Source organism: Lonchura striata, chromosome 1 (assembly GCF_050655825.1).
Source record: "Lonchura striata isolate lonStrDom1 chromosome 1, ASM5065582v1, whole genome shotgun sequence".
NCBI lineage: Eukaryota > Metazoa > Chordata > Aves > Passeriformes > Estrildidae > Lonchura > Lonchura striata.
In genome coordinates, this window is record NC_140703.1 from 111,364,033 (window position 1) to 111,380,417 (window position 16,385).

Genomic DNA, 16,385 nt, shown 5'->3' on the forward strand with positions numbered 1-16,385 from the left:
CTTCTGGAGTCAGCACCACTTTTCTGCATGTGTTGTCTAATAAAACATTTTATTTGCAGAGCATGGTGAGTATGATCCTCAGACTGTGAGACCAGGAAGCCGATACAGTCATGTGCAGGAAGTACAGGAGCGACTGAACTTCTTACGGTGAGTTTTAACTTTTACCTTGTTTCTCTTCTTTAAGAATACTTTGAATGCTTTTTGAAGAAAAATGCTTTGCATTTCTCTCTTCTATAGCTTTAATTTGTTAACTTCTTTAAAAACTCAGATACAAAAATACATTGAATAGTTTTGGTTTGCTTTTGTTTTTTGTTTTTTTTTTTTTTTTCCTGGAGGACTGTTATGCTACTGTTGGAATATTCCAACAGTAAAAAAAGTTTATTAGACTCTTGGGACTCCAAAACTCTTATTCTGCACTAAGATTTATATTGTTTCCTTCCTGTGTGCAGAACCTTACTGACTTAAATATAGTGTGTGGTGGATACAGTTACATTCCTATTGGGGTAACTTAGTTTAAAATTTAAAATATTTCAAGCAGGGATATGGCTGTGTGTCCTTATTTGTATGACATCAGAATAAATCCATGATCATAAACTGACACATACTTTTGTCAGTCAGTGATGTTGTGTTGGCAGCAACTGAGCCCCAGAAAGAAAGAGCAATAAAAAAAAAAATTATTTTGATGATTCTGGCCAGTTCCTGTTGGAGTAAAATAAGAAAACAAAAGATCTCTGCTCATCATAGAGCTGCGGAATGCTGATGCTTTTTAGGCTAAGCCTCTCTAAGCATTTTCCTACTTGGTTTTAACCTTGTTTTAAATGAGTAAAAATACTTGAACTGTAATGCTTGAATTACTTTTTCCTTGTTTTCTAAAGGAGATTTTCTTTTGCTATTTAAAATTTTACTGAGAATTTTAATTAACTAAACTGAAGTGTTAACAATTTAATGAAATTATACAATAGCACATGGATAGCATACTTAATGTATCACCCCTGCATGTTCAAGATTGTAACTTCCTTAGATTTAAGTTCATTATTTGTTAATGTACAGAAATGTATGAAGTTCCGTGGAGAAAGTAGAATATGTGTAGCAATTTCTGAAAAGCAGTGTCATAACTCAGTCCCTGGTTTCTTTTGCATAAAAAAACTTTTAATAATAAAAATTAATCTAAAGAACTTTGATTACCATTTGTTCCTCCTAAAGCATCCTTAGTGTTTGATCTCAGAATTGAAGTTCTTAATAATTGTTTCATAATAATTGAACATAAATTTAAAATTTGCTTAAATAAAAGGGAAAGTTCATTGATTTCTGCTTCTGGCTCTGCTCCGTGCTATTGATACCTTTTTTGCAATTTTGATAAGTCAAGTCTTAAAACATAGTGAATAATTGCAGAATTAATTTATTCTCATATGTTGTGACATGATTTTTAAACTAAATAGTTTACATTAGGAAATGTGCATTTCCTTATATATAAAATGTTGGTATTTTTGTGTAAGGCGCTTTTTTACTGAATTGTGTTCTCTTTTTTTTTGGAATTGATTAGACTTGATTCATTCAAACTTGCTAAGATATCATGGGGCTGATTATGAGTGGACTGATCATGTAAATAAAGTTCTCATACTTGTCACATATACATGTATAATGTTCATATCCAACTTTGTGCCTGTATTTTTACTGAATTGTAACTTTGGATGTGTATTAGACAGTGCTGTTAATTGTCTCTTTGTTTTGCTCAAGATTTTTATTGAAGGATGGTCAGCTGTGGCTCTGTGCCCCTCAGGCGAAGCAAATATGGAAGTGTTTAGCTGAAAATGCGGTTTATCTTTGTGATCGCGAAGCCTGTTTTAAATGGTATTCCAAACTAATGGGGGATGAACCAGACTTAGACCCTGACATTAATAAGGACTTCTTTGAAAATAATGTGCTTCAGCTGGATCCTTCCCTATTAACAGAAAATGGAATGAAATGTTTTGAACGTTTCTTCAAAGCTGTGAACTGTCGAGAAGGAAAGCTAGTAGCAAAGAGACGAGCCTATATGATGGATGACCTGGAATTAATAGGATTAGACTACCTTTGGAGGGTGAGTTAATTGAAGGAAGCATCTGAAAGGTTAACTGCTAAGACTTTCTCAGTCTCTTTATGCTTTTAGGAATGTATAATGTATTAGTATTGGTATTCTTTTTCTGTGTCAAACCACGACGGACTAAAATTACAAAATCCGCTTTTTTTCAACTAAATGCATGGCTTTTGACCCTGCTGTCTTCCCAGCAAGTATGCAAGTTGGTAACTTTGCAGGCTGATGTTAAAGGGAAAGTTATTGGAAACATAAGTAAATTTATGTATGTGCATGAAATTAAAAATGTGCCAATACTGTTGAAGAAGAAAAGCTCCTTCCAGGTGAAATATCTGTAGATTTCTCTTTTTTTCAGATGAACATTATAATTAAGCTTTGTTTCATGCTATTCATAAGCTATTCATAAGCTATTCCATAGCATTCCTTTTAGTGTGGTAAACTGGAATGATTCTAGATCAGATCAAGTGATTGCTAGTCTGATTCCTCCTCTTACAACCACAACTTTTTGGCTAAATAGGATGGTTTTCTAGGATCTGTAGATTGCATATAACCACCTATTCTATGTATATAGAATCTTCCTTTTCAACAGGAAGGCTGGAGCTTCCTGAAGCTTGCGAAATCTGCTGGTGAAAACCATCAGTATTTAAACTGTAACCTAATTTTTTCAAAGCATTTCTAGTTCTCAAGAGCTGCATTAGAGCCCACAGTGGTGCATTGTGATGTGATTATCATGGCTGTGTGTCTGTAAAATGTGTACAGCAGCAGTCTTCAGTAATTTTGGGTTTGGCTTGTTGAAGGGTTGGGTATTTTAATCCCGGTGATAATATTAAAACCAAAGTAGATCCCAGTTTTTCTACAAATAAGTTCACATCATGTTTGTGTACAAGAGTCTCCACAGAATGTTAGCATGTTTTGATTTTGGGAATCATCTTATTCTTATCAGCATGACAAAAGTCAGGAAGCTTGAGCTCAGTACCCTGCACAGGTTGTCTGTAAAGCCTGCTATCAGACCCCATGATTAGTAGTTAAAATTTAGATTATCAGGTTAGAAGCAGAATTCATTTGCTTGTCCCCCTTCCACCTATTCAAAGCCATTTAAATACTTGGAAATTTTGTCTGGTGATGCAGATTGTTGAAGCATCTGAAGAAATTTCCTTATTCTCTGAAATGAGAAAATTTGGAATGTTATGTGAACATGAATATATAAACACTGCTTTTACTCTGTTTATAGAACATCATCCTTTTTTTGCCAACTCTGAACTTCAAAACTAGTTAATTATTAATTTTTACTCATATAATCATCTTGATTGTAAGTTGTATTGACTGTATTTTGTAACTAAGGATTTTAGTCCCTTTCACCTCATATGATAATTAGACATACTATTGTGTCGAGATACTTACGTAGTTTTGGTTTTAAAACTTAAAACCAGAAAGTTTTAGGAAATGCTAATGCTTTTTTTCCAATTGTGCTAGGTTGTGATTCAGGGAAATGATGACATTGCAAACCGAGCAATAGACCTTCTTAAAGAGATCTATACTAATCTTGGCCCAAGGTTACAAGTTAATCAGGTAAGAAAAAGCAACAAGAAGACTGAACAGAATAAAAACTAAAATAGTCTTTAAAAAATAGGCTCTAAATAATTGTCTTAAAAAATCAGTTTGCTGATATTTTTGTAGTTGAAAGATTTGAAACAGGAAATAGTTTCCTTGTTTTGGTGGGTGAGTCCAGCTATCAGATTCTGGGCAGATGCAAAACTGAAGTTTTTTCTCATAATTGTAGACTGAACTCTCATTAATTTTTCATACTAAGTTCATCTGCTGTATTTGCTCTTGTTACTCAGAAAACAGTTAATGTTATATAAGGAAAATCTTTTGTTGCCCTGTGAATTGTGGCATTTACTTATACGAGTATGTTCAGTGACTGGGTCTGTGGGGTGTTGTCACAAGCTAATGTAATATCTTTTTTCTGGCATGCCTCTTACAAAGGTCACTGATTTTCTATGTAGTGGTCAAGCTGAGGTCTAGCAAATCAGATATTATCTCCCTGCATTAATATTTAGTGGGAGCTGTAATTCAGTGGACAGAGAAGAGATACTGGGTTTCTGTAAGGTCAGGGAAAAGGATGTCATACACAGGGTCCTTGACAGGCTTGAGTAGTGGACTCTTGAGAACTCTGTGAAGTTTAGCAAAGCCAAGTGCAAGGTCCTGCAGCTGGGCTGGGGCAATCTCAGGCACAAATATAGGTTGGGGGATGAACAGATCAAGATCAGCCCTGCAGAGAAAGACTTGGGGGATGATGGTTGAGAAGAAGCCCAACATGCACTGGCAGCCCAGAAAGCCACCTGTGTCCTGGGCTCCATCAACAGCAGCATGGGCAGCAGGTCCAGGACAGGGGTTCTGTCCCTCTGGTCTGCTCTGGTGAGACCCCACCTGCAGTGCTGCATCCAGCTCTGGGGCCCCAACATGGGAAGGATGTGGACCTGCTGGTGAGAGTCCAGAAGAGGACATGAAAATAATCAAGGCCATTCCAGCCCAAATGATTCTGTAATTATATGACTGCACAAATGTATTGGAGGAATATTGTCCTTTGAACAATCTCTGGGCAATCTCCAGTTGATAACTTGCTTTCTTAGAACTCTGATATTCTACTTATCTTCAAAAACACTTTAAGAGCTGCCAATCTGCCAGGTCCAGCACAGCTACTCTAGGTGGTGAATTCACAGCCATTCAAACTGTATTTTCCTGCAGTGGCAGCTGGCTGGAGGCTTCTGTCTTGCTGTCGGTCTGGGCTTACTAAGCATGCATTGGTCTGTCTGTCTGCACATGCTTAGCTCTGACACTTCCAGAAATGCTGGATTTACACGCACACAAGAATTCTTTAACATAGTCTGAGAAATGGAGAATGTCAAAGTCCAATTCAATGTCCTCTCTCCAAGTTTTCACTTTTTCATTTACATACAGTATAGTTACAGGTGCTGATGACATGAGATTATTGAAGTGCACACTAAATTAGAGCTGTTTATTGATGGAAGTTGCTGGAATAAAACAGGTTTATTGAGTAACTTACCTCTTTTGGTTTGGGGGATTTTTCTTCTCTACCATATGATCATCCTTCTGAAAAGATGGATTCTAATATGTCTTGTAATTACACCAATTTCTTAATGTAATTAGGTAGTGATTCATGAAGACTTCATTCAGTCCTGTTTTGATCGTCTAAAAGCCTCCTATGATACATTGTGTGTGTTGGATGGAGATAAAGACAGTATCAACTGTGCAAGACAAGAAGCAATAAGGATGGTGAGAGTGTTGACTGTTTTAAGGGAGTATATAAATGAATGTGACAGTGATTACCACGAAGAGAGAACTATTCTACCTATGTCAAGGTATGTGAAAGAGCAGTATCATGACTTTGATTTCTATTAAACTAACACAGTACTATTATCCTTGGCATTTTTACATTCTTAATGGTTTCTGTTCAGGAAACGGTTTCATGGTGTTTCAGAATTCCCTTTTCTTTGCTAAGATATGAAACTGTATTTTAAAAAAGTGTTTTTAAAGATCAGGCAAATATAAGTATATATAAAAGGGGCAGCAGGCCTAAAAATAAACTTGGTAGTTTCTTCTGTAACTAGCACAATGTGCCTTGAAGCTCAATTGTTTTGGATCTAATTCTTTTTTTCAGATAACTGCTTAAAGGCAGTACTATTCTTTACATTAGCATTGGCAAAACTTTTTTGTTTCTCATAATCTTATTATCAAAAACATGTTGTAAATATATATATTCACCTTCCAGAATTGTTTGTAGAGATCTCAATCTTACTTTGCAAGATTCAATTTTTAATTATCTCAAAGTGAAATATTCTGTAAGCTCCTCACAAGAAGAGGAAGAAGAGAACCAGTTCTTTGAAATATATTTATTTTCTGTACCCCTTCATTCTTCTTATAGTTGTCCTTGAGTGAAAACATAGTTTAAATCCTTGGTGTCTCTATGAATTTATGATGCAGCTAACATATTTTTAAACACGGTGGAGGTTTTTCATCCACTTATTTTAAATGACCTTTTTGTCAAAAGAATTGGTGCAATTGCTGTTTCTTCATGGTATGTCAGTAATTTGCAGTGTTGCTACAGCTTTTTTACTGCATATATTGATTGATTGATGAGTCCTAACAAAGTTTTCTTGTTGATTGTGGGTACATCTTTTTTTTAATGGTCTGCTTATTTGATTAGACTAATCTTTCACAGGCCTTGTTAGCAAGGAGCTTTATGAGGAGTTTTTTCCTTTTGTTACATGGGATTAGTTTGTTAGATTTATCTGGGCACATCTTTCTTAATGAGCTCTCTGCCATTGCAGGGAGTGTAATCACTGCTAATGTGAAACTATTTCTTCCTTTCTTGATCTCTTCAAACTTTCTTTAAAAGATTATGATTTTAAAAACTGGAATTCTAGCATAAAGCTTACAACAGCTTTTGACAGAATGCATTAAGTCTTGGCAACCTGATTTATTTTTCTGATCTTGATATATTTAAAGCTTGAGTTGCTTTGCTAAAAGAGAAAATATCATTGCCAGTCTGATTAAACTTTGTTTGCACATTTTGATCCAGAAGTTACAAGACAGAGAACTCTGAGATCTAAAACTTCATAAGAGACTTCTAAAATTTCTGTCAGTGTTCCTAACCTGACTGTAAATTTGACCATATGATTAATGTATTTGTACTGAGTGTGCCTTCTTGAAAGATCCTATGTATGTTGTTGCCATAGTGGCTGGGGAAATCTTGCACTGGAAAATACCGTGTAAAGATCTGATGTTGAAATACTGGGTGCAAAAAATGCAGGAAGGAAAAGAATGTATTTCATGAGGGCAAAAATAACTTTTGCTTTTCTGTTTATTTTCAGAGCTTTCCGTGGTAAACATATCACACTTGTAGTTCGTTTCCCAAACCAAGGCCGGCAGGTGGAAGATTTGGATATTTGGTCTCACACAAACGACACGATTGGCCAAGTGCGGCGTTGCATCCTCAATCGCATTAAAGCCAACAGTGCACACACAAAAGTAGAGCTGTTCATTGGGGGTGAGCTGGTAGATCCTGCAGATGACAGAAAATTAATTGGGCAGCTGAATCTCAAAGATAAAACGGTAAGTGTTGCAGGCTGTGTATTTACAGCAATTTAGATGTTCCCTTTTGTAAAGGCTTTAAAAAATTCTTGCATGGCATCATTTATTTTTGTGAAATAATTCCTCATGTTATACCATTAACATTATATCAGATGCTTATTTGTTAAAGAATCTTAATTTTTGGAGAGTATTAAAACTCTGATTGTGTTTTTCAGCTAATTACAGCTAAGCTTACACAGATAAATTCTAATATGCCCTCAAGTCCAGATAGTTCTTCTGATTCTTCAACTGGTTCTCCGGGCAACCATGGCAATCACTACAGTGATGGTCCAAATCCAGAAGTTGAAAGCTGTTTGCCTGGAGTGGTAAGCATATTCTGAAATTAACAGTTCAAGTATGTTTTTTCTTACACGTTGTCTTTGGCTAACAATTTTTATATGTTTTTTTATTTTAATTTGCTTATTTTAAGATCATGTCACTGCATCCTCGATACATCTCCTTTCTTTGGCAAGTTGCAGACTTGGGCAGTAGTCTAAATATGCCACCTCTTAGAGATGGAGCTCGTGTTCTTATGAAGCTCATGCCACCAGGTAAAAATTAACTTGATCCTTTTTTTAATCTTGTAATATGCTGTAAAATAATTTCTCTTCTGATACATAAAAGGGAATAAAGGGGAATATTTTCTACTTTGTAGTGATTTATTGGTACTGTAATTCATTACTGTTGTCCTAATTAGGACTGTAAAAGATTTGCCAAGTAGTTATTTCTTGTATGCTATATGAAGTTGTATAGCTTGAAGCTGGTAATGGGGTTCAGTGTCACAGTGCAGTGAAAATGGGGAACATTGTATTTTAAAGTGGTTTTGTAGCATTGCTTTAATAGGATCGCTTTTGACTGTAATAATAATTGGAGAACACTCTGTAGTCTGATTTTGTCTGTAAGTTTTTGCAACTGTTCTGATACACTTAAAATTTTTCAGATTTATAATTGTAAATAGTACTGTCTTGTTGTGGAGTACTTTTGCTGCAAAATGCTTATAAGTTAATATGTTTTTATTGCAGATAATACTACGGTCGAGAAACTAAGAGCAATTTGTTTAGATCATGCAAAGCTTGGAGAAAGTAGCCTTAGTCCATCCCTTGATTCTCTGTTCTTTGGTCCTTCTGCCTCACAAGTGCTGTACCTAACAGAGGTTAGTGATGCTTTGCCTGTTCTTTAAAAATTGTCAATTCTCTCTGTGGCAGTCCTGTCTGTAACATTATGGAAGCATAAGATCAAATTCTGGTTTGAAATTAATTTGAAATTCTGGTTTTGAAATTACTAAACAATTTACTGTCATAAATGTGTTTGGCCAGTGCTCTCAAAGCATTGCTTATGTAGTATTACTAAAAATTCTCATGTTCAGTCATCTATATTCAAGCTGGTGCTTGGATATTAATTTCCATTAGTTAACTAATTTCCATTAATTAACTCTGTATTTTCTTCTACAGGTGGTTTATGCCTTGTTAATGCCTGCCAGTGCACCTCTGGGAGAAGATGCCAGTGACTTCCAGTACAACTTCCTGAAAAGTGGTGGTTTGCCTCTTGTGCTGAGCATGCTGACCAGAAATAACTTCCTGCCAAATGCAGATATGGAAACTCGAAGGGGTGCCTACCTTAATGCTCTAAAAATAGCCAAATTATTGCTAACAGCAATTGGATATGGCCATGTTCGAGCTGTGGCAGAAGCTTGTCAGCCAGTTGTGGAAGGCACAAGTACAATTTCACCGGTAATATAAATCTTCCTTGCTGCAAATAGCATTCTGCTTTGTGTTTTATAATGTGTGCAGCAACATCTCCTTACTTTTCATTGACGGTCTGTTCTTTGAGTCCGTTGCACATCAAGGACTCACTGTACTTTCAGATAATATTTTGCGGTTCTAAAAAAGTAATCAACTTACTAAATCCTATTTCTTAGTGACTGTAAAAAGTTAGGTGTGAGATGCACTTGCTCTGTATATGATTTTCAATGGTTTGCAAGATTGACAGTGAAGGTAACTTTTAATTTTTTACTCTATTCATCCTTCTGGAAAATGTCCAGCACACAGCAGGATAAACACATTATGATGTGTGAGCAGCTGGCTCACAGGTTGGGCACAAAGGGTTGTAGTGAATAGTGACAGAGTGGTGACCTGTCACAGGTGGAGTTCTGCAGGGCTCCATCCTCAGCCCTCTGCTCTTCAACATCTTTATAAATGACATGGATGCAGGACTGGAAGGGATACTGAGCAAGTTTGCAGATAATACCAAACTGAGAGGAGCTGTTGATTCCCTGGAGGGGCAGGGAGGCCTTGCAGAGAGGTCTCAAGAAATTAGAGGAGTGGGCAATCACCAACCATATGGACTTCAAAAAGGGCTAGTGCCAGATTCTGCACCTGGGATTGGCAACCCTGGATGTATGGACACACTGAGGAATGAGATGCTGGAAAACAGTGAACACAGAAAGGGACCTGGGTGTCCTGCTTGGTGCCCATTTCAGCATGAGCTAGCAGTGCCCTGGCAGCCAGGAGGAACATCCTTGTCCTGAGGGACATCAGGCCCAGCATTGCCAGCCAGGCAAGGGGGATTGTCCAGCTCTGCTCTGGGCTGTGGCAGCCTCACCTCGAGTGCTGGGGGCAGTTTTGGGCACCATGATACAGGAAAGATGCAAAGCTCTTAAGAGCACATTCCAAAGGAGGGCCACAGGCATGGTGTGAAGGGCCTTGAGGGGAAGCCATGTGAGGAGCAGCTGAGGGCGCTTGGTCTGTTCAGCCTGGAAGAGACTGAGGGGAGACCTCACTGCAGTCACAGCTTCCTCATGAGGGGAAGAGGAGGGGCAGGCACTGATCTCTGCTCTGTGGTGACAGTGACACATCCCGAGGGAATGGCCTGAAGCTGTGTCAGGGCAGGTTTAGGTTGGATATTTGGGAAAAGTTCTTCCTCCAGAAGGTGGTTGAGCACTGGAACAGGCTCCCCAGGGCAGTAGTCACAGCACCAGCCTGGCAGAGCTCAGGAAACATTTGGTGAATATTTTTGGGCACATGGTGTGACTCCTGGGGATGGTTCTGTGCTGTGGGCCAGGAGTTGGACTGGATGATCCTTGTGGGGCCCTTCCAATTCAGCATATTCCGCAATAAATGTGAATACCCCATTTGTTAGGTTCCATCCCAAATAGTTTATTGATCTATCAACCTGTCCTCAAGATTACACAGAGAGCCCCACTTCAGAGCACTTAATTCCTAAATACTGACTGAGATCCATCTCTGAATTGAAGAAGTACATTCCCCTTAAATCTTAAACATAAGTACCTGTTCTGGTTAGCTGCATCTGTAGGAAGATACATAATTAATCATTTTTCAAGTAAATCAAAACTCTTAGTGATTAAAAGTAAGTTAAGATCCCTTTTTATGTCTCATGTTAGAGTATAATAGGAATATATTAAGGCAGACATGTTTGCCACCCTGTCTTTCATCTGTTTAAAATGAGGAAATTTTAAAGCCCTGTTTTCTTACACCAGTTATTTAAAAAGCAGTTTGGAACACACATTGCATCACTTGAGTCTTGAAGTATTGTAGAAAACAGACTTAGGCTGACTTCTTAGGAGATAGTAACATTTTTCCACAGCTCCTGACTTTCACTATTTAGAAATGCAAACATCTGATTTAATAATAATTGATTTGTTGGAAGCATAACTTTCTGTCTTGGCTTTCCATCAATATTTAAGAGAAGGAGGCAACTAAGGTTATGTGTCTGTAGTTTTTAAGTTATTGGTCTGCTGCTGTCACTAGTACTTTTTAAATTGTTACTTTCTTCCTTGTTTTCATAAACGGTTGAATTAATAATGTTAAATACAGTGTTCTGGTACACAGAACTGATTTATCCCATATAGATTGCTGTTGATTACTTCCAATAGCATCCAATAGCCGATTGACTCTGGAAGCTGTTAGTCTTCAGTGGAGGCTCTGTAACTTTGCTCCCTAAATCAAGTGTCTTAGTGAAGCTGACAAAACAAGGGATGTGACCAACACCAGACCTTACACAGCAGCATTACAGTGTGTCTTTTGAGCAGCATTTGAGATGGGCTTTTTGAATGAACTGGTACAGGACAATGAAGAAACTATTCTGTTTTAATTTGTAACCACAGCACACCGTCTTTTGTTTTTCTGTGAGAAGGAAAGAACCATTTCAGGTTTTGTAAAAACTACGGAGCTCTGGCAGACTAAGGAGAGAGGGATCTACGCTCAAACCAATACAAAAATAACCCCAAAAACTTGTCTTGCTGTTTCTGTTTTGAAAATATTATAAAAAACAGGAGGGATAATTTAGAACAGAATTTTTCAAGAGTAACTTAAATGTTTAAAATGTACTTCAGTATATTAAAAACTGCAGCCATATTCTGTCTGGACACTCTTACCTAATCCAGAGGGAGACCCAGTGTTTGACCAAACCCTTTCTTTCCCACATCTACTGAAAGGGAAGGAGGCATTCTGAAAATTCTGTTCACTTGAAGTAATCTGATCAATAAACAAGCCCCCAAACCTAGTAAGTTTTGAGCAAGTGCCTTTCCTTTTGACTACTAGAACTCTGTGATTGTCCACTGCAGGATAGTGTCTTCAGGTGTGATGGTATCTTTTAAAAAATGAGGAGATTTATTTATGTTGGCCTTTGCACAAAGTAGTTTTCCTTCCAAGGTCTTATCTACTTCTACCAAACCTTTCCAAGTAACTTTAGATCTTCATATCTTTTTGCTTTTTTGTTCCCATGTAAAAGTAAGCATGAGAAATACTTTCTTCCAGATAAACCAGGCTACGCATGACCAGGCAGTGGTGCTACAAAATGCCCTACAAAACATTCCTAATCCAACTTCAGAATGCATGCTGAGAAATGTAGCAATACGTCTTGCACAGCAAATATCTGATGAGGTTGGTGAATTCCTTTCTGTATCACCTTTTTCCTTATAGCATCTTTTCTATTTTCTTAATCCTTAAATTTGTTGCTTTGTAAGACACAGATTTTTCCTTTTAAAATGTTTAACTAATGGTCGTATGAAAGAGAAAAATCTCAAATCATTGCCAGTTTATCTTTATATATTGAAGATTCTTTAATGACACAAATGAAAACCTCAGTAAGGCTAAACAATGTGCTTTGCAAACATAGTGGTCTTATGTGTATGGTGTGGCCAAAGCCCATTTAGATCTGGAATCAGGAGTCTTGTTATAAAACATGTCAGTGAATTCAGCTGAATTCAGCAGGAGCTAAAATCATGACTGCTTTATCTTCCTCTTCCCATGTACATCTGGATCCCTTGGTTTCCAGGGTGGAAGCCATAAATACTGTGTTTCTGTACATATAGCATATCTGCAAAACTATCTCCAAAACATGTCTGAGATGTCTAGATAGAAGATGTTACTATATTCTTGTTCTTGGTGTTGACAAGTTCACTATCCTTTGAGAACAAAGGGCAGTGTCTAAAGAAAGCACAACATGCTGCACTGCAAGACTTAGCCACCTGCCTTCATCAGTGGTGGTTTTGCATCCACAGGTGTAAAATCAGCCAATTCAACTCTGATTTAATCAAATTTCTTCTATGGAAGAAATTTCTTCTATAGAAGAAATATCTTTTGAGGCGAGATGTGAGGAAAGGTTTTTTAATTCTGCCTTTGTATTTCCTAGAGGCCTGCTAATAAATAAATAAACTATTTTTCTTTCACCAAGCACACCAAAGCAAACAAAATCTGAACGTGTTTAACAGTATTGCTGTGGAAGAGTTGTCTGTAATTTTCTGAAATTATGAATACTGCTATAGATCCAATTTTCATATATATTGTAGTTTGTCTTAGAAAGGTTTTTTTGCCTTTTCATGTTTTATGGTCAAAGACTCTTTATAACGGATCACACAATTAAAAAAAAAATCTGTCATAGTTTCCATAGGCCAAAGAGAAGGCTCTAGCACAGAGAGGAATAATTCACCTTTTTTTAAAAATGTTGATACTTAAAGACTTTGAAACTTCAATGAGATTTAAAAAAACTGTTGTTTTTCTTGTAATACTGTTGCTGTAAGGTTGCTTTGCTTATAACACATATAAAATACCTTTTATTTTTCTTGGAAATACTGTTAGTGTTCATATCAGTACAAGAATGCACATTGTTCAGGTTTCCTGATGCAGATGCCTAACTAGCTCAGCTTCTTAAGAGTCCCCTTTTTTATTGTCTTAGCATTGGAAAGATGAAATTGCAATCCATCTGTCTGCCTTCTGCTTTTAGAGATTACCAGTTTTGTGGACAATTCTGTTTTGAATACAGACTTCAGATAAGTTTGGTAGTTTTTTTGAAAGTTGATGTGAACCATAAATAATAGCAGTTGGAATATGTTTTGTAATGTGTGTATATCAGTAGAAACTACTGGTTGGTAACTCAGACCATGCACAAAGTACTGAAGAGTGACTCTGCATTCATTTAATCCATGAGCTGTGTTCTTATTCATGTTCAACCCTCTGTGTCTTGAACATGAAGCAATCCCTTTATATAATCATCATACTTGATAGCATCAGTGTGTTCAAGCTGGCTATCAGCTAGCATGGGGAGAAACACTAAAATAAGTTCAACTTTTTGCATTGCTTAGGAGTCTGGCTGCCTCCAGATGAATGCTTGGTGGTTCCTTGTTTTTTATTTTTTTTTTTTTCCAAGATAAAGAAGGTTTTAGCATTGAAATTGGTAGTTTCTGTTAAGTCTTAAAACCAGAGTTGCCTACATCCTACTTAAAAAAATTAAATTTTACATAAGTGAAGTATAAATACTCTTCAAAATACATCATCTGTTTTACATTTAAGGAAAAAAATCTTTGTTAACATTTTAAATCTTAAATTTTCTGTGAAATACATTTGTAGGAATTTAGAATCCATTGCAGTGTTATTTGCAGCTGTATTTTAATGTTGCTTTAGTTAATTTATCTTTTTTTTTCAGGCTTCAAAATACATCCCTGACATCTGTGTTATCAGGGCCGTACAAAAAATCGTTTGGGCATCAGGTTGTGGATCAGTTCAGCTTGTTTTCAGCTCAAATGAGGAAATTAGTAAAATCTATGAAAAGGTAAGAATTCCTGAACAGTTACTTTTCTGTATTACTGTTTGTTTTGTACAAAGGGGAATGTTGACCTGGTCAGGTTTAGAGTGTGATGACCTTTTAGGTGGATACAATGATATATTTCAGTCTAGTATGTCACTGTCATAACACAGCTTAATTTTCTGTTCCAAATTCCTTTCCTCAGTAACTGGTGAAATGTAACTTGAATGTGGTGTGAGTTCAAAAACGCACCAGTTCTGTAACTGCTGTAACATGTTTTCAGCACAGTTAGATTCTGCATTTAAATAAGGAATAAGCATTTCCTGCAAGGCTAATTTGTCTAGTCCTCAGACTTAAAAGGTCTGTTCTACAGAAGTGATTCAAGGCATATGTGCACTCTAAAATGAGAAGGAAGAGCTAAGTGATGCAAGAAGCATTGGGGAAAAAGATTTAATTGCTAAATCTGTATGGCTTTTCTTCTTTTATTCATGATTCACATGTGCTTTACACTAGTTGGGAGTTCTGTATCAGAAGATTATCACACATCTTGTATTAAGTAATGTTGCTTACAGTTACAGGAGATAACAATCCGGATTTGGACAGTGATTTTAAAAAAGCGTTTCCTATTTTTGTCTTGTAAAATCAGGTTTAGTACTCATCAATACTTGCCTGAGTGTGAAAGGAAAAGGAATATGTAGGGAGCTTAATTCTTGGTGTACTTGCTATTGTGTTTAAATGGTCAGTTGAAAGAAGGATATTTACTTCAGCAAAATGCAACACCTCTCCATTAGCTTCTATTACTGTGACTTCTTCAAGAAATAAATGGGGGTTTGTGGGGGTTTTTTTAGGTAATACTTCCATATAAAGCATGATTTAGTTCATGTGCCAGTCCAGGCATGTGAAGATAAGCTCTTATATCTATATATGGGATGCTTTAAGAGCATAATAGTGCACTAGAGAATGTATGCCTAAAAGAAAACAGACCTTAATGTGTTTTTTTTAACATTTTTCTGTGTAAAAATTTTACAGTTAAGTTCTGTAAAAATATCTTGAGGTAATTGAAGTTCTAAAAGAGGTGAAATCTAAGCTGTGCATTATTGTTCATCCTTCACATGATTTTGTGGGGTTAATTTTTGTTGTTTTGTTTTTGTTTTTTTTTTCTTTTTATTCTTATTGACACTTATATGGACATCTGTAATAAATGGCAGCTGCATTTGGTTTCTACTATGCAAAAGGGTAATAAAAATTGAAGGGGGAAAAATTGGAAATTCAAAAGAGGAAGAAATTGTAGAAGAAATAAGAAGGGGAAAAAAGTACCCTTTGTTAATATAACATTAAAAGAGAGGAAAGTATCCTAGAAATAGAAGAATATCACGGAAGGAAAGACACAGTTTAAGAGAACTGTTATCTGGTTATAGATCACAGGAAGCAATTTTTATGATGGCTTTATAAAGATCAAATATAAGGATATACAGACCCCCAGCTCTGGGTGCCCAAGTGCAGAGAAGTACTTCACTGAATGTAAAATGCACTTTGCCTTTCTCCTGGGTCTCTGCAGCTGTGCAGAAAGAACTTTCCCTTCTAAGCAGGGCTTCACTGCAGAGCAGGTGCAGTTCTGCACTTGCTGAAGGCATTCTGCGTTTGCTTTCTGATCTTGTGTCAGAACTGCCACATCCCCCTGCTGCAGTGCAGTGACTGTCTCTGATTTTTTAGTTATTGTGCATAGACAAAATAGTGTTTGTTGCCAGAGTGAGGCATATTTTGGCCTGTTCACAATTAGTTCTCTCCTCTGCATTGTAATCCCTTCTTTCTGCCTAATTAATCTTGATACCTTTCCACATATAAAACAAATATTTGATGCCTCTAGTTAATGTGGCTGACCTGCACTCATGATTTGTAAATGATAAATTGAGACCTGCTCACATTCAGTTTCTTTGGAACTTCTTGAACATAATTACTTCTAGATAGAGCAGAGGGTTTGCCATTGTTCTCAAAGTATTTATTTTGACAAAATATGCCAAAATAAACTCAATTCATTCAAGTGTTTAGTTTAAGAAGTAACCTCTTCACCAATTAGCAGTAATATTATTATTTTCTGTGTCAAAAATCATGACAG

At 36.6% G+C, this 16,385-nt stretch overlaps 1 protein-coding gene across 3 annotated transcripts in view; it reads left to right on the forward strand.

Annotated features, from left to right (window-relative positions):
- The window catches only part of USP9X (ubiquitin specific peptidase 9 X-linked), a 95,756-nt gene that overhangs the window by 52,340 nt on the left and 27,031 nt on the right, over positions 1–16,385 (forward strand). For 2 of the 3 annotated variants that reach the window (XM_021546153.4, XM_021546155.4), the window contains exons 15-25: positions 60–147; positions 1,738–2,080; positions 3,548–3,643; positions 5,246–5,457; positions 6,970–7,210; positions 7,405–7,554; positions 7,659–7,779; positions 8,251–8,381; positions 8,680–8,958; positions 12,004–12,129; positions 14,171–14,296. In XM_021546153.4, coding sequence (XP_021401828.1) covers positions 60–147; positions 1,738–2,080; positions 3,548–3,643; positions 5,246–5,457; positions 6,970–7,210; positions 7,405–7,554; positions 7,659–7,779; positions 8,251–8,381; positions 8,680–8,958; positions 12,004–12,129; positions 14,171–14,296 — 1,913 coding nt within the window. The remainder of the gene's footprint in view (positions 1–59; positions 148–1,737; positions 2,081–3,547; positions 3,644–5,245; positions 5,458–6,969; positions 7,211–7,404; positions 7,555–7,658; positions 7,780–8,250; positions 8,382–8,679; positions 8,959–12,003; positions 12,130–14,170; positions 14,297–16,385) is intronic. The other variant, XM_085560208.1, reaches the window with a different exon arrangement.